This window comes from Narcine bancroftii, chromosome 1 (assembly GCF_036971445.1).
Source record: "Narcine bancroftii isolate sNarBan1 chromosome 1, sNarBan1.hap1, whole genome shotgun sequence".
Taxonomy (NCBI): Eukaryota; Metazoa; Chordata; class Chondrichthyes; order Torpediniformes; family Narcinidae; genus Narcine; species Narcine bancroftii.
In genome coordinates this window covers 28,679,568-28,705,193 of record NC_091469.1, presented here as the reverse complement: position 1 = coordinate 28,705,193, position 25,626 = coordinate 28,679,568, and the positions used below count along the sequence as shown (strand labels likewise).

General features: G+C 46.6%; 1 protein-coding gene across 1 annotated transcript in view; it reads left to right on the top strand.

The window, feature by feature from the left end:
* susd1 (sushi domain containing 1) overlaps nucleotides 1-25,626 on the top strand; it is a 145,210-nt gene that overhangs the window by 36,768 nt on the left and 82,816 nt on the right. Inside the window, exons 3-7 of the mRNA XM_069920113.1 lie at nucleotides 10,157-10,312; nucleotides 14,143-14,322; nucleotides 17,529-17,708; nucleotides 18,844-19,023; nucleotides 19,685-19,864. Of these exons, the coding sequence (XP_069776214.1) occupies nucleotides 10,157-10,312; nucleotides 14,143-14,322; nucleotides 17,529-17,708; nucleotides 18,844-19,023; nucleotides 19,685-19,864 (876 nt within the window). The remainder of the gene's footprint in view (nucleotides 1-10,156; nucleotides 10,313-14,142; nucleotides 14,323-17,528; nucleotides 17,709-18,843; nucleotides 19,024-19,684; nucleotides 19,865-25,626) is intronic.

Below are 25,626 nucleotides of genomic sequence, written 5' to 3'. Positions count from 1 at the left end.
TGGAGGTGCGAGACAGTGCATCAGCCACAATGTTGTTTTTCCCTGAGATGTGTTTGATGGTGGTGGTATACTCTGAGATGTATGACTGGTGGCATTGCTGCTGTGCTGACCATGGATCTGACACTTTGGCGAATGTGAAGGTGAGGGGTTTGCCACCCCTCCAAGAAATACCAAAAGTGCCAGATGGTGAGGTAGAGGGCTACCAGCTCTCTTTCGAAGGCACTGTATTTCAGCTCTGGGGGTCGCTGGTGCCGATTGACTTCAATTAGTTGTTCCAGCACGTCGCCGACTGCCTACTATGAGGGCAGTGGGCACATCCACCTGCAGGTATATCAGGAGGGTAGCATTTGTAAGGGTGTCTTTGGCCTGCTCAAAAGCCACTGCTGACTCCATGTACCATGTGATTTCCTTGGCCTTGCTGGACATCAGGCCATACAAGGGTCATATGATTCGGGCTACTGACAGTAGGAATCGGAGTTAAAAGTAGTTCATGCCCATGAACTCCTTGACCATACTGGACCTTTCAAACTGGTGTATGGCCTTGACTTTCGCCGAGAAGGGAACCGCTCCATTCCGGTTGATGGAGTGCCCAAGGAAATCAATGGCTGACAGCCCTTCGTGGGGTTGATGGCCAGGCCCTATTCACTCAGATGGTGGCAGAGTTGTCACAGGTGCATCAAATGCTCTTGGTGCAAGCAGCTGGCAATCAGGATATCATCTAAGCAGATGAAGACGAAATCCAAGCCATGCTCCACTGAGTCCATGAGCTGCTGGAACATCTATCTGCGTTCTTGAATCCAAAAGGCATCCGCAGGAACTTGAATTGGCCGAATGGGGTGGTGAGGGCCATCTTGGGGACATCGCTGGGGTGGACAGGAATTTGGTGATACCTACAAACCTTTGAGAAGATGCATACCCCATGCAAATTGGCTGTAGACCTGAATGTGGGGCACTGGGTAGTGGTCGGCCATGGTGGCATCACTGAGCCTTCTGTAGTCACTGCATGGCCTCCATCTTCCAGCTGACTTTAAGCAACAGACAATCCCCATCTCCTCCATTTTCCTGAACCCCTCCATTTTCCTGAACCCCTCCTTGGCAAAGTGGAGTTTGTCAGGTGGGAGCCTGCATGGCTGGGCATGTACTGGTGGTCCTTGAGTGGGAATGCTTAGGGGCATCTGTGGAGAAATGTGGCCTAATAATGTTTGGGAACTCCACAAGTATTCTGGCAAATTCGTTGCCTGACAAAATCACAGATTCCAGGTGTGGAGCCGGTAACTTGGCCGCTGAGCGAGAAGGTCTGGAAGGTCTTGACATTCACTAGGCCCGGTCCCTTGAGGTTCACTAGGAGGCAGTGCACCCGAAGGAAATCTGCACCCAATAAAAGCTGCGACACTGCTGCCAGCGTAAATGACCAGGAAAAATGACTGGAACCAAACTGTAGTGGGATGGTTCATGTGTCGTATGTGTGAATACTACTGTTGTGGGCAGCAGTGAGCACCAGTCCTGTCTTCCTGGCGTGGGTGTCGTGCCTCAAAGTGGAGCAAGATGTTAACCTCTGCCCCTGTGTCTACAAGAAACTTCAGCCTGGAGGGTCAGTCCTATAAATAAAGGAGGCTTTCACGGTGGCTAGCCATTAGTGACAGCTGGCCCCGGCATTTCCTGGAAAAGAACAGGGTGGGTGGCAATGGTGAGCTCCTGAACCCCACTTTTTGTGGTTTAAAAAAAACACCAACAGTCGGAATTGGGGTCACTGCCTGCTGCAGGCATCACTGACTTGGTTGGTGACATGGAGAAGTCTCAGGACTTGGGGCAGGACGCAGCAACTTGGACGATGGAGGCTCCACCATGCAACTACTTGTGTGGGTAATTGAAATAGTCATTAGTGATGAGGAGGTGGATATCTTCTGGCATCTGCTCAAGAAAGACTATTCGAACAGCAAACACGGCTTATGGCCATCTGCTAGTGCCAGCATCTCGTTCATTAAGGCCAATGGCATGCGGTCGCCTAGGCTGTCCACATGGAGCAACTGCGTTGCATTCTCACGGCAGGATGGGCCTTGATTGTTTTGTACGGATCAGGAGAGCCTTGATTGTTTTGTACTTCCACACCAGTGGCTGGTCTAGGAAGTCAATGATTCGGCCTGCTGTTTCCTGGTCGAGTGAACCGACCACATAGTAGTACTTTGTGGAGTCTGAGACGATTTGCCTGACCTGGAATTGGGCTTCAGCCTGTTCAAACCAGACCTATGGCTGCAAGGTCTAGAAAGTTGGCAGTTTCAGTGAAACTTCATTCTGCGTGCTTGGGTTGGTCATTGTTGGGTCCAAATGCCGTTTGGACCATCGGGGTCACCAAAAACTGCGCAATGAGCAAGAAACCATGTGGAGTCAAATCATCTACTTTACTGATTAAAAAGCCCTTCACTTAAGAACCCTATCCCAGCAGCCCCGATGACCTACAGGGCAGAGCTGACATCAGCCACCAGGCTGTGGCCCCACACATGGTGAGGGCTCCCATAGTCAGATCTGCCATGGACTTGTCCACGACTCCATAAGCCTGTTCACCAGTTGCATTGGCAAACGGCCAAAACATGTAAAAAACAATGCATTTGATGGAGAAGTTGTCCAGTAGGGGTAGTTCATAATTCAGTTTATGGATTTCTGTCACACCCCCTGCTGTTTACAGAGTTCAGTGAAATTAGCAGGGCAGGAGCATCCCCCTGAAGTTATACTTCATCCCTATTTCAGGCAAGACCATTCTATTTTCAAGCAGTTTATTTTTTTCTGAATAAATGGTGAAGGGACCATTTATAACAGCAGCTTTTGCAGTAGCATCTATGTAAGCATTCCCAAGGGCAACAGGGTTCTAGTATGGGCATAAATATTACTCTGTCTATCACGTAGGTTCTAATAAGGGCAAACAATTCAAATTGCTGGGAAAACTGGATGATGGAAGGTAGTTGTCTTTATTACTTCACTTCTATTTTTCACAATAGCATAACCAGCACAGTGTAGACCTGTATCATTAACAATGGCTGACCAGTCAATAAACCAAGTTGTAGTTTCATCAACAGGAGAGTCTATTAAATTTTATCATGCCAGAAGTCAAAAGATAATTTCACTGCAAACAATCATAATCTGGTTCCTCAAGTTCATCTGGAGGCATTGTTAAAGAGGCTGTTGAGTTAACAGTAATACAGATGTGGAAGGTCTGATGTGAATTCACTCAGGGAAAAGTTCATAGTGGCTCAAAGTGCTTCAGTCATGTAGCTTATTTGATTAGACGTCAAGAGAGCTGCTACTGATTGCATTTCAGTCTGGGTTTCGAAGGTGCCTCAGCTCTCTCTTTATTACTCGGCCAGAAGGCCTTCACCGCTCTTCGAGGTTGTGTTTTGTTTTAAACAATGTTTCAGTATTTTTTGTAAGCATTGCAATGTCTATACAAGTCCTGTGCAGTGATCTTGGGGAGGGGGTTAACTTTAGATTGCTACACTGAAGGAGTTGAATACCATTTCTTAATTGTTATTAATGTCCAATGGCTGCAAAGCTGAGTTTTTTTAAAAAAAAACATTTCTTCCTCACTCATGCAGTTTCATTACACAAACAATAGTGGTCAAAGGTGGGAGGCAAAGTTTTTCTTTATTTTCCAAAACGAGCAACAATTCTTCATCAAAGCCAAGTTGGAAACCTTCTTTATCGTATCTAGTGAGACACAGGTCTCATGACTGTAGCTGCTTGGGTACATATGGGGGTGGTGTTGCCCACAAGGAATCTTCTGATTTCTCAGCCTCATTATTCTGCAAAAATAGGGTCACCCTGCCTGACATCGGGTCCCCAGGGTTTTCTTCTTTCACCTTCTGTTTGTTAACCATTTGGCACCTGATTTCTTTCCTCTCACATTCGGCCTTCAGGCTTTTAAAAAAATTTTATTTGCTGTATCCTTTTCCTACACTTATTTGTCCCTGTTACTCCCTTTGTTTCTGTTCCCTTTCTTTTCTCTCTTATTGTCTATTCTTGAAAAAGATTACTGGCTTGTTTTGGTCCATAACATGTTTTATTTTTGAAGAGTTTCAAATACAACATTTAACATGGGCTCAGTGCAGTTTTGAGAGTGCTGGAAGCACTAGTGCTTAACTTAGTCTTAGAATGCACATAAGATTATCAGAACAAAGGGTTAAGTCAGTCATGAGGGGATATCAGAAAAAAATCTCTCTAAAGTGGGGCTGTGGGCAAGAGAGGGTGCTACTATTTTAATAGTAAATATATATTTCATCTGAAATGCCAAATTAGTTTCACATTCTGTAGTTGGTGCTGGTCTGTTTGTTTTTTTTTGCCATTTGTGATCTTTAAATATCACATTTAATTTTTAATTCAATATTGATCACAATTGATTAGCACCTTCTAATTTACTATGCTGCTTATCCAAATAACATAGCTGGATTAGTTTCTGTAACTCCTGGTGAAAGGTTTAATTTAGGTGCCATTTGGCTTGGGCCAGGAGTCTGAGTCCTGGTCCAGGCATCAACCAGATGCATATATTGAGTCAGAGGGGGTGTGGGCAGGATTAAAAGGGGAGCAGAAGGCAGGATTACCTCCACTCCAGACAAATATCCAGGGGGGTGATCCTACAGGTTGACTTCCTTGTGGTTGTGGAAGAGGAGGATAAATTGTGTGGGGGGGAGGGGTGGAAGAAATGGCCTGTCACCCTCTTTCTGATCCGTGCCATTTTGAAACAGTTCTGGTAAGCCAACCATGGATGGGACTGGTCCCTTTTCTGATATATCATTACCTTTTACCATTCAGCTTTGACTCCCTCCTTAGACACCACAAGGTTGATTCAATTAGTACCAGTCAGTGAGAGGCCCCAAAACACTGTTTGGCTTGGCTTCACGGACGAAGATTTATGGAGGGGGTAAATGTCCACCTCAGCTGCAGGCTCGATTGTGGCTGACAAGTCCGATGCGGGACAGGCAGACACAGTTGCAATAGTTGCAGGGGAAAATTGGTTGGTTGGGGTTGGGTGTTGGGTTTTTCATCCTTTGTCTTTTGTCAGTGAGGTGGGCTCTGCGGTCTTCCTCAAAGGAGGTTGCTGCCCGCCGAACTGTGAGTTGCCAAGATGCACGGTTTGAGGCGATATCAGCCCACTGACGGTGGTCAATGTGGCAGGCACCAAGAGATTTCTTTAGGCAGTCCTTGTACCTCTTCTTTGGTGCACCTCTGTCACGGTGGCCAATGGAGAGCTCGCCATATAACGCGATCTTGGGAAGGCGATGGTCCTCCATTCTGGATCCAGCGCAGCTGGATCTTCAGCAGTGTGGACTCGATGCTGTCGGCCTCTGCCATCTCGAGTACTTCGATGTTAGGGATGAAGTCGCTCCAATGAATGTTGAGGATGGAGCGGAGACAACGCTGGTGGAAGCGTTCTAGGAGCCGTAGGTGATGCCGGTAGAGGACCCATGATTCGGAGCCGAACAGGAGTGTGGGTATGACAACGGCTCTGATACACTTATCTTTGTGAGGTTTTTCAGTTGGTTGTTTTTCCAGACTCTTTTGTGTAGTCTTCCAAAGGCGCTATTTGCCTTGGCGAGTCTGTTGTCTATCTCGTTGTCGATCCTTGCATCTGATGAAATGGTGCAGCCGAGATAGGTAAACTGGTTGACCGTTTTGAGTTTTGTGTGCCCGATGGAGATATTGGGGGGCTGGTAGTCATGGTGGGGAGCTACTGATGGAGGACCTCCGTTTTCTTCAGGCTGACTTCCAGGCCAAACATTTTGGCAGTTTCCGCAAAACAGGACGTCAAGCGCTGAAGAGCTGGCTCTGAATGGGCAACTAAAGTGGCATCGTCTGTAAAGAGTAGTTCACAGACAAGTTTCTCTTGTGTCTTGGTGTGAGCTTGCAGGTGCCTCAGATTGAAGAGACTGCCATCCGTGCGGTACCCGATGTAAACAGCGTCTTCATTGTTGAGGTCTTTCATGGCTTGGTTCAGCATCATGCTGAAGAAGATTGAAAAGAGGGTTGGTGCGAGAACACAGCCTTGCTTCACGCCATTTGTTAATGGAGAAGGGTTCAGAGAGCTCATTGCTGTATCTGACCTGACCTTGTTGGTTTTCGTGCAGATGGATAACCATGTTGAGGAAGTTTGGGGGGCATCCGATGTGCTCTAGTATTTGCCAAAGCCCTTTCCTGCTCACTGTGTCGAAGGCTTTGGTGAGGTCAACAAGGGTGATGTAGAGTCCTTTGTTTTGTTCTCTGCACTTTTCTTGGAGCTGTCTGAGGGCAAAGACCATGTCAGTAGTTCCTCTGTTTGCGCGAAAGCCGCATTGTGATTCTGGGAGAATATTCTCGGCGACACTAGGTATTATTCTATTTAGGAGAATCCTAGCGAAGATTTTGCCTGCAATGGAGAGCAGCGTGATTCCCCTGTAGTTTGAGCAGTCTGATTTCTCGCCTTTGTTTTTGTACAGGGTGATGATGATGGCATCACGAAGGTCCTGAGGCAGTTTTCCTTGGACCTAACAAAGCTTGAAAAACTCATGCAGTTTGACATGCAGAGTTTTGCCGCCAGCCTTCCAGACCTCTGGGGGGATTCCATCCATACCTGGTGCTTTGCCACTTTTCAGTTGTTCAATTGCCTTATATGTCTCATCCTGGGTGAGGACCTCATCCAGCTCTAGCCTTAGGGGCTGTTGAGGGAGCTGGAGCAAGGCGGAATCTTGGACTGAGCGGTTGGCACTGAAAAGAGATTGGAAGTGTTCTGACCATCGGTTGAGGATGGAGATCTTGTCGCTGAGGAGGACTTTGCCGTCTGAGCTGCGCAGCGGGCTTTGGACTTGGGGTGAGGGGGCCGTACACAGCCTTTAGAGCCTCGTAGAAACCCCTGAAGTCGCCAATGTCCGCGCTGAGCTGGGTTCGGTTGGCGAGGCTAGTCCACCACTCATTTTGGATCTCCCGGAGTTTGCGCTGAAGATGGCTGCATGCGCGACGGAAGGCTTGTTTCTTCTCTGGACAGGATGGCTTTGTAAGGTGAGCCTGGTGGGCAGCTCGCTTCTTTGCCAGCAGCTCCTGGATTTCCTGGCTGTTATCGTCGAACCAGTCCTTGTTTTTCCTGGAGGAGAAGCCCAGTACCTCTTCAGTGGATTGCAGTATGGTAGTCTTCAGCTGATCCCAGAGGGTTTCAGGGGACGAGTCTGTGAGGCGGATTGCATCCTCGAACTTTGCTTTGAGGTTTGCCTGGAAGTTTCCTCTCACTTCATCTGACTGCAGGTTTCCAACATTGAACCTCTTTCTGGGGGCTTTACTGTTCCTGGGCTTTGGCTTGAAGTGAAGGTTGAGCTTGCAGCGAACCAGCCAGTGGTCAGTGTGACATTCCGCGCTGGGCATGACCCTGGTATGGAGCACATCTCGTTTGTCTCTTTTTCGCACCAGGACGTAGTCCAGGAGGTGCCAGTGTTTGGATCGGGGATGTATCCAGGTAGTTTTCAGGCTGTCCCTCTGCTGAAAAAGGGTGTTTGTAATGAGAAGCCGCTGTTCTGCGCAGAGCTCCAACAGGAGGCGCCCATTGTCGTTGCACTTGCTGACACCATGCTTGCCCAGGATTCCTGGCCAGGTTTCTGAGTCTTTGCCGACGCGAGCATTGAAGTCGCCAAGGATGACAACCTTGTTGGCTGTAGGGGTGCGTTGAATGAGGTTGCGCAGGTCAGTGTAGAACTTGTCCTTTTCTGCTGGTTCTGCCTGTAGGGTTGGAGCATAGACACTGATGAGGGTGATGCGATGCTTGTTTTGAAGGGGGAGTCGAGTGGCCTGTCAGGAGGTTTTTGAGTTTGGATGCAATGGAGTTCTTGACCATGAAGCCTACACCAGATAGGCGTCGTTCATCCAAAGGCTTGCCAGACCAGTAGAGTGTGTAGCCTGCGCCGCGTTCTTGGAGGCTGCCTACCTCTGCCAGGCGGACTTCACTGAGAGCGGCTATGTCGATGTCAAGTCTGAGGAGTTCATGTGCAATGAGGGCAGAACGATGTTCAGGTCGGTGGCTGTCAGCCTTGTCTAGCATGGTTCTGATGTTCCAGCATGTTAGCTTGAGTTTGTGAGCATCTTTGGAAGGGGGGGACGTGGAGGGGGGGGGGGGACGTGGAGGGGGGGGGACGTGGAGGGGGGGGGACGTGGAGGGGGGGGACGTGGAGGGGGTGGGACGTGGAGGGGGGGGGGGGGAACGTGACCTGTCCTTGGGCCTGCGCAAAGGAGCTTTTAGGTGGAGTGCAGCGCGCGCAGTATATTTCTGCTAGAGCCCCTGAAATATCTACACGAGCCTCCCTCAAGGGAACCAATTTTGTCCCTTCCTATCCTCTTGAAACCCTTTGGATTTTCCTTCACATTGTCTGCCAAAGCAATCTCTTTTTTTTTGCATCCTGATTTCTTTGAGGAATTTCTTGCCTTTTTTAAAAAAAAAACGCTCCTCAAGTACTACATTTACTCCTTGTTACCTATAACTGTTATACACCTCTCTTCTTCCAAACCAGATCCCCAATATCCCTCAAAAACCAAGGTTCCTCGGCCTGCTATCCTTGACTTTAATCCTGACAGGAATATACAAACTCTGTACTCTCAAAATTTCACCTTTGATGGCCCTCTACTTACCTCACACATCTTTGCCTGAAAACAATTATCTCAATCCATGCATTCTAGATCCTTTCTTATTTCCTCAAATTTGGCCTTTCTGCAGTTTAGAATCTCAGTCTGAGGCCCAGACCTGTCCTTTTCCATAATTAACTTGAAACTATTGGCATTATGATCACTGGACCCAAAATGTTCCCCTACACATTTTTCTGTCACCTGTCTTGTTCCCTAAAGGAAGATCCAATATTGCATCCTCTCTAGTTGATACCTCAATATATTAATTTAGAATACTTTCCTGAACATATTTGACAAATTCCAAGCCATCCAGCCCTTTTACAATATGGGAGTCCCAGTCAACATGTGGAAAATTAAAATGTCCTACTATAACAAACTTGTGTTTCCTCTCTCTCTACAGATTTGATCCTCCAATTCTCATTGACTATTGGTTGGTCTATAATACAACCCCATGAGTATGGTCATACCTTTACCATTCCTCAGCTCCACCCATATAGCCTTGGCAGACAATCCTTTTGGTCTGTCCTGCCAGAGTCCAGCTATGATATTCTCCCTGACATACAATGCTACTCCTTCCCATTTATCACCCCAATATATTGCATTTAAAGTAACAGAATCCAAGAACATTGAATTTCCCATCCTGTCCCTTCTGCAACCAAGTTTCATTAATGGCCACAATATCTTAATTCCACATGCCAATCTATGGTCTAGGTTCCTCTGCCTTTACTACAGTACTCTTTGCATTAAATAGATGCAATTGAGAACATTTCAACCACGTACAACCCATTACTACTAATGGTGCATGCAATTTTCACATCTTCTTTTCTCTCTTCCGCTCCTCTATCTGGTTCCCACACCTCTGAAAATCTAGTTTAAACCCACTGGAGCAGCACTAGCAAACATTCCCATGATATTTTCCCTCTCCCTCTCCCTCTCCCTCTCCAGTTCAGGTGCAAGCCATCTCTTCAGAACAGGTCCCACCTTCCCTGATAGAGAGTGCAATAATCCAGAAACCTGAAGCCCTCCCTCTTGCACCATGTCTTTAGCCACATGTTAAGCTGCATTATCCCCCTATTTCTAACCTCACTAGCGCTTGACATGGGTAGCAATCCTGAGATCACTACCCTGGAGGTCCTGTCCTTCAACCTAATGCCTTATTCCCTGAACTCTCCTTGCAGGACCTTCTCACCTTTCCTTTGCATATCATTGGTCCCTATATGGACCACATCACCCTCCTATCTGAGAATGCCATGAACTCAATCTGAGATATCTCAGACCCTGGGACCAGGGAGACAACATATTATCCAGGATACTCAATCTCTTTCACAGAACATCTCATCTATCCCCCTAACTATGGAATCCCCTAACTATGGAATCCCCTAACTATGGAATCCCCTAACTATGGAATCCCCTAACTATGGAATCCCCTAACTATGGAATCCCCTAACTATGGAATCCCCTAACTATGGAATCCCCTAACTATGGAATCCCCTAACTATGAGATGACTGACTCACATTTTTTTTTCTTTAGATAAAAATGAATGTCAGATGGGAGCTAAGAAGATTTGTGGAGTTCATGCTGTTTGTTATAACACCCATGGTAGCTACTACTGTACGTGCAATGAAGGCTACAGGTCATCCAATAACATGGATTCATTCACTCCAAATGATGGAACACATTGCATAGGTAACTATGTTGGTTGTCAGGTGGTTTCCTATTCTATGAGGTGTAATTGTGTTTAGGAGATCTAAGTGGCAAACCAATTCTGATGGAATGCCATGGAAAATCTGGAATGCCATGGAAAATCTGGAATGCCATGGAAAATCTGGACTGGCCTTAGTACTGTTCCAAATTTTAGACAAATTTCAACAATACCAGTTTTAAATAAATGTTGTTAGTTCCTGCCCAATAGCATCTATATTTGCCTCCTGTGGGAACCTCAGCACTAAACGTTTACCCTTGTGGGATGAGTTCCTGTCCAGGACAGCTATGTGAAATTACATTCTCTTGGTTGAAGAGGTCGGGGATCCTATGTAGCAAGATAAGAAGATGGAGGAATTCAGTGGGTCAGGCAGCATCCGTGGAAAGAAATGGTGAGTCAATGTCTTTGGTTGTGGTCCTCGTTAAGGAACCTGGCCTGACACGAGGACTGTATGTTTCTGCTAGCGGATTCTGCCTGACCTATCGAGTGACTCCAGCAGCTTGATACTTACTCTGCAATACACATACATACTGGAGAAACTCAGCAGGCCATGTAGCAACCACAGGAAGTAAGACCTAATGAAGGGTCCTGGCCTGAAATGTTGGATACCCTTTACATCCTGTGGATGCTGCGTGACCTTCTGCGTTTCTCCAGCTTGTGTGTATGTGTCTGTGTGTACTTGACCCCAGTATCTGCAGACTTTCTTTAACTTGATGCTTACTCTCGCCCATTCCCACTTTATCAAAACTAAAGTGGGAAAGGGGAGAGAGTAAGCCTCAGAAGGGTGTTGGGGGGTGGGGGTGGATGCTGAGAAGGAGCCAAGGTGTGATGGGATACAGGACAAATGTGATGGGATATTGCAAATTCTCTTTGTGACCGGATGACTTTCTTCTGCACGGTACGGCTCCCTCCTGCATCCCAAAGACATGCAGGTCATTGTAAATTGTGTCAATTTCTCACAGATTTGTATGGATGGGTGTAGAATCCAGAGAAAATTTATGAGAATATAAGCAGCATAAAAAATGGGAAAAATGTTGGATTTGTGTAAGTGCATGATTGATGGATGGTGTAGGCACAGTGAGCTGAAGTCCATTGCCATCATGCCTCTTCAGAACTTTCATATTAAGTATACAGTATTAAATATATACAAATGACAGAACAAAATGACATGAGTTTGTGTCTCCTTATCTATTGACTGTGGAAGTCCTCCAGTTTTACCGAACACATTGAGATACCCACCAGTGAACACAACATATGGAAGAACAGTGGAGTATGAGTGCGCCCTTGGCACTAAGTATGTAAGAGGAAATGGCACCTTAAGGTGCTCCAGCCTGCACCAGTGGATAGGAGAAGCTCTGGAGTGTGAGGGTTGGTACTTCAAAATAATGCTGTGCTAAAGCTCTCTGCAAATGATGCTGCAGGGTTGTCTCTGCATTCACAGGAGGAACTTAAAGAGGTGGTAGATGAAATTCTGAAAGTTTGGGATTCGGCACAGAGAGGAATGAAGGCCTGGGGAAGGTCAGCCATGACCATAATGAATTGTTGAGCCAAGTCCGGCTGACTGATCTACTTCTGCCCCTATTTTCTTGTTTTTGACTCATATAAACCTGAAGAAATATTTTGCAGTGTGCTGTTTAGATCATTGGCAAGGTTTTCCATGAACCAACTAAAAGAGAGTCTCTATTGGAAATTCAATGCGTTGTTCACTGGGCCTCCCTCTTGGGCCTGGCATGTGGCCACTTCTCCCCACCCTTCTGGTACCTCCTTCCCCCCGCCCCCCAATCACAGCCCCAGCCCAACCTCCTATCTGATCTCCCTTTCCCCCACATCCCAGCCCCCCCTTCTCCCCACCCAGCCCCCCCTTCTCCCCACCCAGCCCAGGCCCTCCTCCTTTCCCCTCAGCCCAGCTCTCCTTCACCCATCTACCACCTGGTTGCCTCTTTTCATGCCCCCCCCCAACTCCCCCAGCACCTTCCAACTCCTCAGCCATGGATTTTGGTTTCAAGTGCACCCATGTCCACCCTTCCCTCTCCATCTGTCCCACCCCAACCCCAGCTATGTCCCCACCCCTCACTCCCCATAACCCCACTCCTCTCTCCCCATCCTCCCCTCCCTGCCAGGTCCACACCTCCTTCCCCATGGCCCCGCTCCTTCTGCTCCTCCCTGCCAGGTCCACCCCTCCTCCCTCCCCATCCACCCCTCCCTTCCCATGTCCCTGCCCCTCCCTTCCCATGTCCCTGCCCCTCCCTTCCCATGTCCCTGCCCCTCCCTTCCCATGTCCCTGCCCCTCTCTTGCCATCCACCATTCCCTCCCTCCCATATCCAACTCTCTCTCCCCTTCAGTGGCTCCATGACCCTCCCTCCCCATCTGCCCCTCCTGACCATGTCACTGCCCCTCCCTGCTAGGTGGAGGATGTGCAGGGTTGGTGTCAGAACAAGTCTAATGGGGGTCATTAGGGTAACTGAGGGGTGACAAAGGGGTTGAGGCACTCGCAAATGCCTCGCCCCCCCCCCCCCCCCCTTGTTGGCGCTGGCCCTGAGGACATGGTCATAGGTTACCATATGTACAGGGTGTTTGAAAAATATATATTTTCTTATAAAATTTAAACTGTATTGCAAAAACAACAAATGCAAGCAGATGATCAGCTTAGATATTTTATTAAATAAAAATTCTAACATTAAACTTTTTTAACTATATAAATCCAGCAAAAACCTGGCTATTTGTAATATAAATCAGTCATTTTCTGCTAAAGCCCTTTTTCCTATTCAAGGGGGAGCAAGAGTGTTCCATAACTGATGTCACAGGTGATATGTTGAAAGGAAGGGGTGCTGATCACAATGCAGCACTCCCTCAGTATTAGCAGGAGTGAAATGATAAAAATTCACAACATATAAAATGTTCAATTGGACATGTTATAAAAATGAATAAAGCTTCAAAAAATTTGCACTTCTCACCTTGCTTAAATTTTGAATCTTCATATGTTTTAGAAGTGTCCCAATATAGGAAGATTTTAGGAAAACATTTATCAATCTTTATCAATGATTTTTAAGTTCAAAATAGAACCATGCCCTTTAATTGCCTTGTTTGGTTTTTCTCATGAACCAGATATACTTCTGTGTACATCTCAAGATAAAGTTTTAGCTTTCACCAGATTGATAGCCAGACAAGCAATTTTAATGAAATGGAAAGATAATCTTCACCTACTCATATACAGAGGCGACATGATGTATTGTCCTATATGAGCTTGGATAAAATTAGATACAACATTATAGATAGAAAGTTTCAATTTGAAAAGATGTGGGACCCTTGATTGGAAGAATTAAGTAATTTAGATGCTCCAGCAATACTCTTGTCTTTTTTCTGAAGGTCGCTATTTGATCCATATCTTTTATTTTTTTTCCTGATTAGAGGAAGGGGGTCGATTAGATTTAGTTTTAGTGTTTTTTAGATTAATTGATTATATACCGGTTTAATTATGGTTGTCCGAGATCATATCATCAAATTAGTCAAAACTCTATGTTTTGACCAAGGGTTAGTACAATGCAACTCGATTGGTTTCTATCCAGAATTATTTTTAAGAAATAATGTTAAATCAACAATTATGAATGGATTTTTAAAATTACATATTAATTTGTGATATAAGCTATGACATGCTTTTTATTATATTAGTAGACCTTGTATGTAGGATTATTAAACTGAATAAAAATATTTTAAAAAGAAAAATGAGTGCAATGTAAGGTACAGAAACCTGGTGTTTAATTTTATATTTAACTTTAGGAATTGAAATTCTTGCATATAACTGTGTCCCCTCAGCTGTCAACTGTCACTCACCTCCAGTGCTAAAGAACACAGTGAGATACCTACCAGAGACCACAACCTATGGCAGTACGGTGCAGTATCAGTGTCTGGCTGGTCATGTTGGCGTGAGTGGAAATAACTCGCTAATCTGCTCTGCCCAGGGTTACTGGGAAGGTTCAACCCTGGTGTGTGAAGGTCAGTCCTTCAGAATGTTGTCGATAATCTTGACACTAAAATAATGTGAATAACATCTCAACAGTGATTTTCTTCCCTTTGAATATTTCTCCTGCTTGAGTCAGAGTTCCACATGAAACCCTGGATGAATTTCTCATTTTAGGGAACCATCACTGAACAGAAGCAATTTGGAAAAAAAGACATAGATTTGTACAGCGATTTTTATTTATTTTCCCCCCGCACGCACGCACGCACGCACGCACGCACACACACACACACACACACACACACACACACATCACTGCTAGTATAGGCAATCGAGTTGTTGTTCTATACACTATTTACAATTTCAGTTCACACTAATGATTAATATTCACTGTTGGAATGTATGAAATGAACATAAACAAGCTCCCTAGAAGAATGGCTGACCCACCAAGAAGATTACTGCATCTTAGTCACATTCATCTGCTTCTCCCTTATCCATCTGCTCTCAGGAAATATCTGGAAAAGATATCCAGCAGCAAGATGGGAGTGGGGCTGGGTGTCAGTCTGGCTTAAGGGCTAGGTGTGTGTCTCAGAGCCTGGCAAAAGCTATGTGTCTAGAAGTTGGGGAACGGTGTGTGCCTGGGAGACAGGGGAATGGTGTATGTTTTGGAGTCAGGGAATGATGTGTATCTAGTGTGATGTTTCTTTTATTGTAATAAAGAAACTTGGGTTCTTTTATAACAACTATATTAGCTAAAGCACTCACAACCTTGTGGAGACATCCATTTTGAATCCACTCCAAGCTGCAACAACTCATCTCCGACTCCCTCCAGTGGTCAGGATTATCACTAGCACTAAATCATTACATCTGAGACATGGGGGAAAAGTGTGTGTCTGGGAGATGGCAATAACACATTTACAAGTTTGTAAATGGGGGTGATGAGTCAGCACACAGGAAAGATTGAAAACTTTGGCTTCACACTCAATGCCCCCAAACCCAAGGAGTGGATTGTGGATTTCACAAGGGTAAAAGCTGCAGAGTATATGGCTCAGTGATCATTGAGGATCAGAGGTGGAGAGGATGAGCAAATTTAAATTCCTGGGAGTCATTGTTGTGGAGGACCTTTACTGGATCCAACACACTAATGAAGAAAGCTTGTCAGCGCATCTACTTTCTTAGGAGTTTGTAAAGGTTTGGTATGACATCAAAAAGCTTGGGAAATTTCTGCTGATGTATAGTGGAAAGTGTGCAGAACACTGCATTGCTGCTTCAGGTGTGGGGGTGGGGTGGGGTGGGGGGGGGGGGAACCAATACCTCTAAACAGTATGCCCTGCAAAAGGTAATGGACACAGCCCAGGAAATCACAGGCAAACTCTCCCCTTCATTGAGCAAATCTACAGGGGACTCTGCCATCAGAGAGTTGCAGCAATAATGAAGGATCCATACCAACCGGCACACACTCTGTTCTCACTGCTGGCATCAGGAAAGAGGTGTCGATGCCATAAAACTCACACCTCCAGGTTCAGGAATAGCTGCTACCCCTCCTCCGTCAGACTTCTCAACAACAAACTCAATTGAAGGCTCACTTAAGGGCCCTTACTTTGCATATTATTTATTATTGAATATTTATTTTCTGTATCGCACAGTTTGTTTGTACTTTCTTTGTGTTTACATTTCACTCTTTTGTATACGTATCTTCTTGAGTACAATTTTTTTGGAACTACTGATAAATAGAAATTCTGTCTGGCCTGTAGTAAAAAGGATCGCAGGGTTGCATGTGATGTCATGTTCTCTGATAAACTCTGAACTTTGTGTGTCTGGGAGCCAGAGGCCAGGGGAATGTTGTGTGTCTGGAAGTTGAGGGAACAGTGTGTGTCCAGAAACTGGGGAAATGGTGTATGTTTTGGAAATGGGGGAAGGGAATGTGTCTCGGAGCCAAGGGTTAGGCACATGTGCTTGAGCCCAGGTGTGTGCATGTATATACATGCGTACGTTTGTGTGTGTGTGTGTGTGTGTATTGTGTGGGTGCATTTTGGTGTGTGTGTATGCATATGTAGGTGTTTGTGCATGCATGTGTAGGTATTTGTTTATGCGTGTAGGTGTTTGTGTATGTGTCGAGCTCGTCGAAAGAATTAAAGACTTGTTGATCCAAACCAAGGCTTTTATTAGCAAAAGACAGGAGCTCTTCACAGGTGGCCGACCAGTCCGGAATGATCCCACCTGGCTAGGGACACAAGCCTTTAAGACCCAGACAGTAGGCGTGGCTTAGCTCTCAGCCAATCGCTGTAAGCACAGTCTAGATACTGTAACTATATACACTATATACATTGGTGATAGATCTGTACTATCACAGTATGCATATGTGTGTGTAGGTGTTTGTGTGTGTGTATGCAAGTGTGAGTGTGTATGCACATGTGTGTGTGTTTGCACACATGGATGTGCCACCAAGGCGTGAGCATTAACTGCCTTGCAGCAGATTCTTGCCCCCAATTGTCATGGACCCTGCTGTATCTCAGTCACACCCCAGCACTGTGTTGTGATTGATGTGTAACACCCACCCATGGTTAAAACTATGCACAGGAAACATTCACTGCACAATCTGAAGTTCAGAACTGGAATGTCAGAGCTCTGATGGACAGTCCCACCAGTAACAGACAGAACAACACCCAATCACTTTGATGCTCACTTCACCACCCAAGAAAGAGACGGCCATTTCAAGGAACAATGTGGTGGGTATCCCTTCATTTGGAGGTAGCCTCTCCCTGCCAAATTAGTGAATGCTTCATGTTCCTTTGGCTTAATATAACATAAAATCAGCAGGAAATGGCTGACCTTAATACTTCTAACCCCTTGCTTATCAAAAGGATAAGCCCTTACTAAGCCCTTCCCAAAAAAATATTCTAAGGCTGTTTTCCACCATTGTTTGGGGAAGGCGATTTCAAATATATGCATCCATCTGAGAGAAAAAATAAACATCTCATCTATTCCTCAAATAATAAGCCCTTTATTTTTACATGGTGACCCCAGTTCCAGATCCTCCTACAACTGGAAGCACCCTCTCAACATCAACCCTGTCGAGATCCTTTGATATCTTGTGTCTTTCTGTCATGATCTCTCCCACCCCACAAAATTCCAGTGGACACAGGCTGGCCTGACAAACTCCTTCCATGTTGTCCAGTAATCTTCGTGGAAGCAAATCTTACATAGTCCTAATAATCTCTTGCAATTCTTCTCTCCTCAGCTGTTGACTGCGGCTCACCCCCAGAGTTAAGAAACACTGTGCGAGACCCACAAGTCGTCACGATCTATGGCAGTGTGGTGCAGTACCAGTGTCTGACTGGCCACGTACATGTGAGAGGAAATGGCACGTCAGTCTGCTCTGCCCAGGGTCAGTGGGAAGGACCAGATCTAGTGTGTGAAGGTCAGTCCTCCAAGTTGTTGCGGTGATGTATCAGACAAACACCTCAGAAATATTTTAATCTGTGATCTTCCTCTAAAATTTGCTTCCACACGAGCCAACATTCAAATAAAATTAACTTAATTCTGGGAAAAAAAAGTTATCTTTTTGTGGTTTTCATAATCCCATGACAATCGAAGTTGTTTTTTACAGTGATGTAATATTTAAATGTAAAAACTATTGTATGCAATGCAGAGCTAAGCAGAGCACAAAAAAAGTCTCATGGATAATAATTTTGCAATGCACAACCAATTTCTTCTATTCTTTTGATGTAAAACCTTTTGAGAATGGCAGAAAGAATTGTCTGAATCTTGTTGGAAACAATGCTCCAAAATTGGTTTATATTGCAGAAGACCCTAGTTTTATATTAAACCAGAAGGCTGTACCTGTAACAGTACAGCATGCCCTCAGTGCTGCATGAGTTTTGTGTCATGAAAGAGGGGAAAACACATCTGAGTGTGCCTTTACCACATGTGCCTTTAACAAGTGTTTTTTTTTACCAAGCAATAATATGACTTGAGAGCATTATGAAATTTAGTGAGGAAAAAGTACAGGTAGTTCTCCAGGAATATGTTTTCACAATATAAATTGGTTGATGAATCGGGGAACATAAATGCAGTGTGGGTCAACAATAAAGTGATTACATTCAGAACCAACACCATGCAGAATGAAAAAAAGATGCCTTGGTAAAAACCTGTTAATTTGTAATCTCCCCATGGTAATCAAACATCATTATTTCTTCAGAATGTAGGCTGCTAGTTTCAATATGGGAGGCATTTAAGAGAGTTACTGTGGAAATTGACTGGCAATTGCATCTATCAGTACTTGTGTAATGATACTCTATTAAAATATTAACAGACAACTTCAAAATGTTCAAAATAATTTACTGTATTGTACTCATTTACACCACAAATTTTATTTAAATATTGCACATTGGAAACTCTCTAGCCCCAATCCCTTGTGGGTTTTAAAGCGCAATTTTCTACAATGTGAGTTTCCTTAGGAATCCAACTATTGTCTAAAAGCAGAACTATATGTAACCAGAAATGGGGATTTTCTTTTGAACCATAGTCTTGAAACCTGAATTGTTTCTACACAGTTGTTCGTTGTGGCTCACCCCCAGAATTACGGAATATTGTGCGAGACCCACAAGTCGTCACGATCTATGGCAGTGTGGTGGAGTACCAGTGTCTGACTGGCCACGTACACGTGAGAGGAAATGGCACATCAATCTGCTCTGCCCAGGGTCAGTGGGAAGGACCAGACCTGGTGTGTGAAGGTCAGTCTCCCAAAACGTTACTGGATGACACTCTTAACTGAGACAACAGACAAACACTCCAGCAAAGAATTCTCATCTCTGCATCTTTATCCCATTACCTTATCACTAATTAATCTGGCACTGTTCAAGTATCACTATTTTGCACTAGTGCAACTATTAATAATTTATTGATTTATCCTTTCATATTTATTATATATTTTTTCTCATGGCATGTTGTAGTAATTTAGTTTCTACTATTGTTGGTGTTTTGTGTGTAACTATGTTACTGCAGCAAATAATAATTTTCACCTATCTGCACATTGTATTTACATGTATGACAACAAACTCTCGTCACATCATATCTCAACATCATTCAGCCCTGTTGGAATCGGGGCATTCACTGTGGTTGGACCATAGTCTAGACCCCAGCAAAGCCTCACTCTAAGCATCTGGCTCTGGCTACAAACTGCGCTTGCACTCTGGCTCCTCTATTTCCATTCTGAATTAACGAGTGGGCTGGATGCTGAACCGGCGGGATTTCCAAATGATCGGGTGGTAGATTATTGGTGTTTTACAGCAATGGTCACATCATAAACTTTGCTACAAAGTTAGGACCAAGAAGACAGATTTAAAATTTAACTTCAGAGACCAAAGTAGTCTTTTGCAATTTGTGTCTCCTCAGCTGTTGACTGCGGCTCACCCCCAGAGTTATGGAACGCTACACGAGACCCACTAAACTTCACGACATATGGCAGTGTGGTGGAGTACCAATGTCTGACTGGCCATGTACATGTGAGGGGAAACGGCACATCAGTCTGCTCTGCCCAGGGCCAGTGGGAAGGACCAGACCTGGTTTGTGAAGGTCAGTCCCCAAAATATTGTTGGATGGCACTCTAACAAAGATAAACACTCCAGCACAGATTCCACATATCCACATCTATAGTTTCTCATCTTACGAATCTTCCACTTGAGATAACTTGCAAATAAAACTCCATCTTAGAAGAAAGCTTGAATAGCAAGAGCGAGAGAAACAAAGCCACACTCAGTTTACCAACCCATGACCTCCCCCTACTCCCTACAAGAAGTACCAGGGCAGCAAGTGGATGTGAACACCACCAGTTATGAGTTCTTCTTAACCCCACACTGTACTGAGTTGGAAATATAATCCTGGTACCTCATAATTAACTGGATCTCAATCCTGGAACTACTTTCCAAACAGCGCTGTGGAGGTATCTTCTGTGATAGTACAGATTCTATCACCAATGTGTATCTGTACATATGTACAGATGGTAGTGTAGGATGACTGTGATTGGCTGAGAGCATAGCCACGCCTACTGGCAGGTCTTAAAGGGATGCTCCTAGCCAGACCAGGTCATTCTGGACTGGTCGACCTACATGTAATTATGGTCCAGTCTTCTAGTTAATAAAAGCCTTTGTTTGGATCAACAAGTCTGGTTCTTTCGATGCGCTCTACAATTTTATTAACTAGAAAGTTTTGAAGGGATGGAGTGTATGCTACGGCTGGAATGCCTCAACATCGACCCACAGTCAGCTACAGCCTCAAATGACTTTAAGCACTGGGTGAGGTGCTTAGAAACATACTTACAACTCTTTGATCCTGCCGTGATAGAGGACAGCCATCGACTACTAATATTGATGACTATGGTGTCCCCGAGAGTCTACCAGAGCATCCAGGACGCAACCACTTACGCCGCAGCCATGAAGGTGCTGAAAGGGCTCTACGACTGACCAGTGAACAGTGTCTATGTTCGGTACAAACTAACAACAAGGAGGCAACAGCCCGGTGAGTTCTGTAGAGTTTGTATTCAAGCACTAAGGGCAATGGGCAGGGACTGTGCCTGCACAAACAGAACTGCTGTGGAGGCCACAGACGATCTCATTCGGGATGCCTATGTGGCCGGCGTCCGATCGAATGAGGTGAGGCAGCGTCTGCTAGAGCTCGGGGGAGAAAACCTAGAGGATGTGATCCGGATTTCAAGACAATGGAGGATACGGTCTTAAGTATGGACGTGTACTCTCCGGGCTGGACCTAACACTCTGATGTGAGTAGGATGCCCTCCCTCTACTCTACTACCCCCCGGCACACTGATGGCCTCTCGGCTGCCACTACTCTGCCCGATGCGACCCCAAAGTGTTATTTCTGCAGGAGGGACAAGCACAGCAGGTCCCAGTGCCCGGCGAGAAAAGCCAGGTTCCAGAAGTGCTTTAAAAACGGCCACTTTGCTGTAGTCTGTCGCTCCAAAATGGCCACCGTCAAACACAGTGCCTCATGTGAAGCCCAACAGCCACCCTCCCATTCAAACACTTCTTCCTCAGATCTCTCGTCCAATGAGAGCGAGGGCTCCACAGCGCGGCAGCACCTGATGTCACGAGGCAGATGCCGAGCGTGGAAGGTACAACCCACCCTCGCCGCAATGATGTTGGCCTGCTTAACCCTCCCTCACGAAACAACGTCCGACCAGGCCCCAGCCCCAACTTTAACGGCTGCCACCGCCATCACTGCTGAGCCTCCGCCGCCATCACCGCTGAGCCCGCCACCGCCGCTGCTGACCATGGACCTGCTGCCGCTGCCGACCAAGGACACGCTACACCTGCCACCGCTGCCGACCAGGGACACGTCGCAGCGACCGACCTGGTACCCACCGCTGATGACCGCCCGACTGACCGCCCCACTGCCAACAGCAAGCAGCAACCCCTAGCATTTATCATTGGCTGGCCGACACGCCCAGCAGGCTGCAGGCAGCAGCACCAACTCCTCAACGCTGACTGCTCCGGCCCGACAGTTTCTGTGATGTCACCATGCACATGTTGTGTGACGTCATCCAGTAGGACTCCACTGTCCCCATTACAAGTCACTGCATCGTAACCCTAGACCAGAACTGACCCCATCCCCTCACAAAGCAATGGAACTGATTAAAGTGCATGGACACTATACCAATTGCTTATTTGACTCAGGGTCAACTGACAGTTTTATCCGCCCAGACCTGGACCACCGTTGCGGACTGGCTATTCTCCCCACTGCCCAGAGGATTTCATTGGCGACCAGATCACACTCGACCAGGGTAAAGGGGTATTGCATGGTGACCCTGAAAGTCCAGGGCATCATGTTCACAGACTTCAAACTATTAGTCCTTCCCCAACTGTGCGCTCCTGTACTGCTGGGACTGGACTTTCAGTGCCAGTTTCGAACCTTTTCCCTGCATTTTGGGGGGCCTCACACTCAACTATTTGTCTGTAACCACTCCACCCCGGAAGCTTCCTGGCAGCGGCAGCCCGAGCCACCCGCCCCCATGCCTCGGGCCCTCTCCTGTAGCCTCTCCACCCTTCGAGTTGCTCCACCAGCGCTCTTCGCCAACCTCACCCCTGGCTGGAAGCCTGTGGCCACCAAAAGCCGACAATATAGTTATGAATACAGGAAATTTATCACAAGCGAGGTGTGCAGACTGCTGGATGAGGGCATTCTCGAACCTAGCTCGAGTTCCTGGAGGGCCCAGGTGGTGGTTGTTAAAAACGGGGAGAAGCTGCGGATGGTGGTTGACTTCAGCCAGACAATCAACCACTTCACGCTTCTGGATGCATACCTCCTTTCACGGATCACGAATGTGGTGAATCAGATCGCCCAATACCGCGTGTTCTCCACCATTGACATGCGTCCGCCAGCTCCCAATCCGCCAAGAAGACCGACCTTTCACGGCCTTCGAAGCGAATGGGCGGCTGTATTAATTCCTCAGGGTACCCTTTGGGGTCACAAATGACGTCGCGATCTTCCAGTGGGAAATGGACCGGATGGTGGACCAGAACGGGCTGACAGCTACTTTCCCATATATGGACAATGTCACCATCTGCGGCCATGTCACGGAGGATCATGATGCCAACCTTGAGAAATATTTTCAGACTGCAATTCGGCTGAACTTGACCTACAATTTCGACAAGTGTGTCTTCCAGACCACTTGGCTCGCAATTCTAGGTTGCGTAGAGGAGAACGGGGTGGTAATGCCAGACCCTGACCACATGCGTTCCCTCATGAACGCCCACCCCTACACCCAGAAGGCACTCAGACGCTGTATGGGCTTTTTCTCCATAGGCTTTAATACACGTTAAATTTCAGCTGGCCAAACTCCATGTGCTCGAATGAATGGAAGGGGGTAGGGAGGTTGACCTTTATGACCAGGTTACAGGGGGAGGGGTTACAGGGATCGAGTCATCAATGGGCAGGCCAGCCACTTGCACACAGAGCAGCACAGAACAGTATATGCATATCACCACATTCACCCACTCTTTAAAAAACAAAACCCAGTCCTAAAGGTTTAGCCGGTCAGGTGGGTTCCTCTGCCTCTCTGACCTGCGCAGCAACGCCAGTGGTGTACTGATCAGCTCTGTTGCAGGTCGGGTGTCTTGGGTGGGGGGAGGGGAAGGTGGGGTGGGGGGGGCAAGGCTGTTGCTATAAGGGGTGGGGTTTGGTTGTCTGTAACGGTGGTCGTGGTTGTCGACTTGGCTGGGCGAGAGTACCGGGCATGTGGTGTGGGTGCCCAGGGGGTGTCACCTGCACCGTCCCTGTAGGGGCTAATGTGTGTATATATAGTGGACAGGATAAGGAGTAGGTGGGTGTCTCCGTCACGCACAGGTCCCAGACAGGGACTGTGTCCTCATGGCCATCAGGGTACTGGATGTAAGCGTATTGTGGATTAGCGTGCAGGAGTTGCACCTCTTCCACCAATGGGTTGGTCTTGTGGCCCCTCGCATGCTTCCTCAGCAGGACAGGTCCCAGAGATGAAAGCCAGGGCTACAGAGTGGTTCTGGTCGCCAACCTCCTGGGGAAGGAAAACATGCATTCATGTGAGGTCATATTTGTAGCAGTGCGTAGGAGAGATGGGATGGCGTGGAGTGCCTTTGGCAGGACTTCCTGCCAGTGAGACACTGTTAGGCCTTTTGACTGAAGGACCAGGAGGATTGCCTTCCAAATGGTAGCGTTTTCTTGCTCCACCTGGCCGTTTCCCATGGGGTTATAGCTTGTGATCCTACTAGTGGCTATGCCTCTAGCCAACAGGTACTGCCGCAGCTCATCGCTCATGATTGAGGGCCCCCAATCATTATGAACATAGTCCGAGTACCCGGAGAGGGTGAATATGCTGCAGAGTGCCCTGATAACTATGGCAGAGGTCATGTTGAGACAGGGAATGGCAAACGGGAATCTGGAGAACTCGTCTATGACATTAAGGATATAGACGTTCCTATTGGTCAAGGGCCCAGGGGGCCCTTGAAATCGACGCTAAGTTGTTCAAAGGGGTACGTGGCCTTGATGAGGTGTGCCTTGTCAGGCCTGAAGAAATGCGGTTTACATTCAGCGTAGACTCAACGGTGTCTGGTCAGAGACCTGACGTCCTCAATGGAGTACTGGAGGTTCTGGATTTTATGAAGTGGAACAACCTTGTGACTCTGGGTTGGCAGAGGTCACCATGGAGGGACTGGAGGTGGTCGAAATGAGGACTGGAGGTGGTCAAAATGCGCGCTGGTGCATGTCCTTCGGGATAGGGCATCTGGGGGCTTGTTGAGTTTGCCTGGTCGGTACAAGATATCGTAGTTATAGGTGGAAAGTTCGATTCTCCACCTCAGGATTTTATAATTTTTGATTTTACCCCACAGTTTTGTGTTGAACATAAAGGAAACAGGGTAAATCTTTCCTTGGCCATGTAGTGATGCCAGTGGCGTACTGCCTCAACGATTACCTCTTCCTCCTTTTCGACTTAGGAGTGCCATGTCTTGGTGCTGTGGAGGGTATGGGAAAAAAATGCTACTGGCCTGCCCACCTGGTTGAGAGTGGTGGCCAGTGCAAATTCGGAGGCATTGCTTTCCACCTGGAATGGGATGGATTCGTCCATGACATGCATCGTGGCTTTAGCGATGTCTCCTTTGATTTGGTTGAACGCCATCCGGGCTTCTGCTGAAAAGGTGAAGCTTGTGAACCTTACTAAGAGGTAGGCCTTATTGGCATAATTGGGCATGCATTGGGCATTGTAAGAAAAGAGGCTCAGGCACCGTTTAAGCACCTTGAGGTTGTGTGGTATTGGGAGCTCCATAAGGGTATGCATGTAGTTGGGATTGGGGCAATGACACCATGTGCCATGACACATCCAAGGAGGGCCAGGCGAGTGGTACTAAACACACATTTCTCCTTGTCATAAGTCAAATAAAGGGTATTGTCTGTGAGGAGAAATTTCACCAGGTTTGAGTTGTGGCGCTACTGATCATGACGGTGACATTGTCAAGGCTGGGGAACATCACCGTCAGTTTATGCCTGTCTACCATCCGATCCTTTTCTCTTTGGAACACTGAGACTCTGTTGGTGACTCCGAAGGGCACCATGAGGAAATGATAAAGTCTGCCATTTGTGGTCCCCTGGGCGAAAATGGAGTTGGTGGTACGCTGACTTCAGATCAATTGTGGACTACACTTTGTTCTTGGATATATTATTGACCATATCGGCTATCCTGGGGAGGGGGTAGGCATCTAGCTGAGTGAAGCAGTTGACTGTCTGGCTGTAATAGATCACCATACATGGCTTACTTCTGCCCCTGACCACCACGACTTGGGCTTTCCACAGGC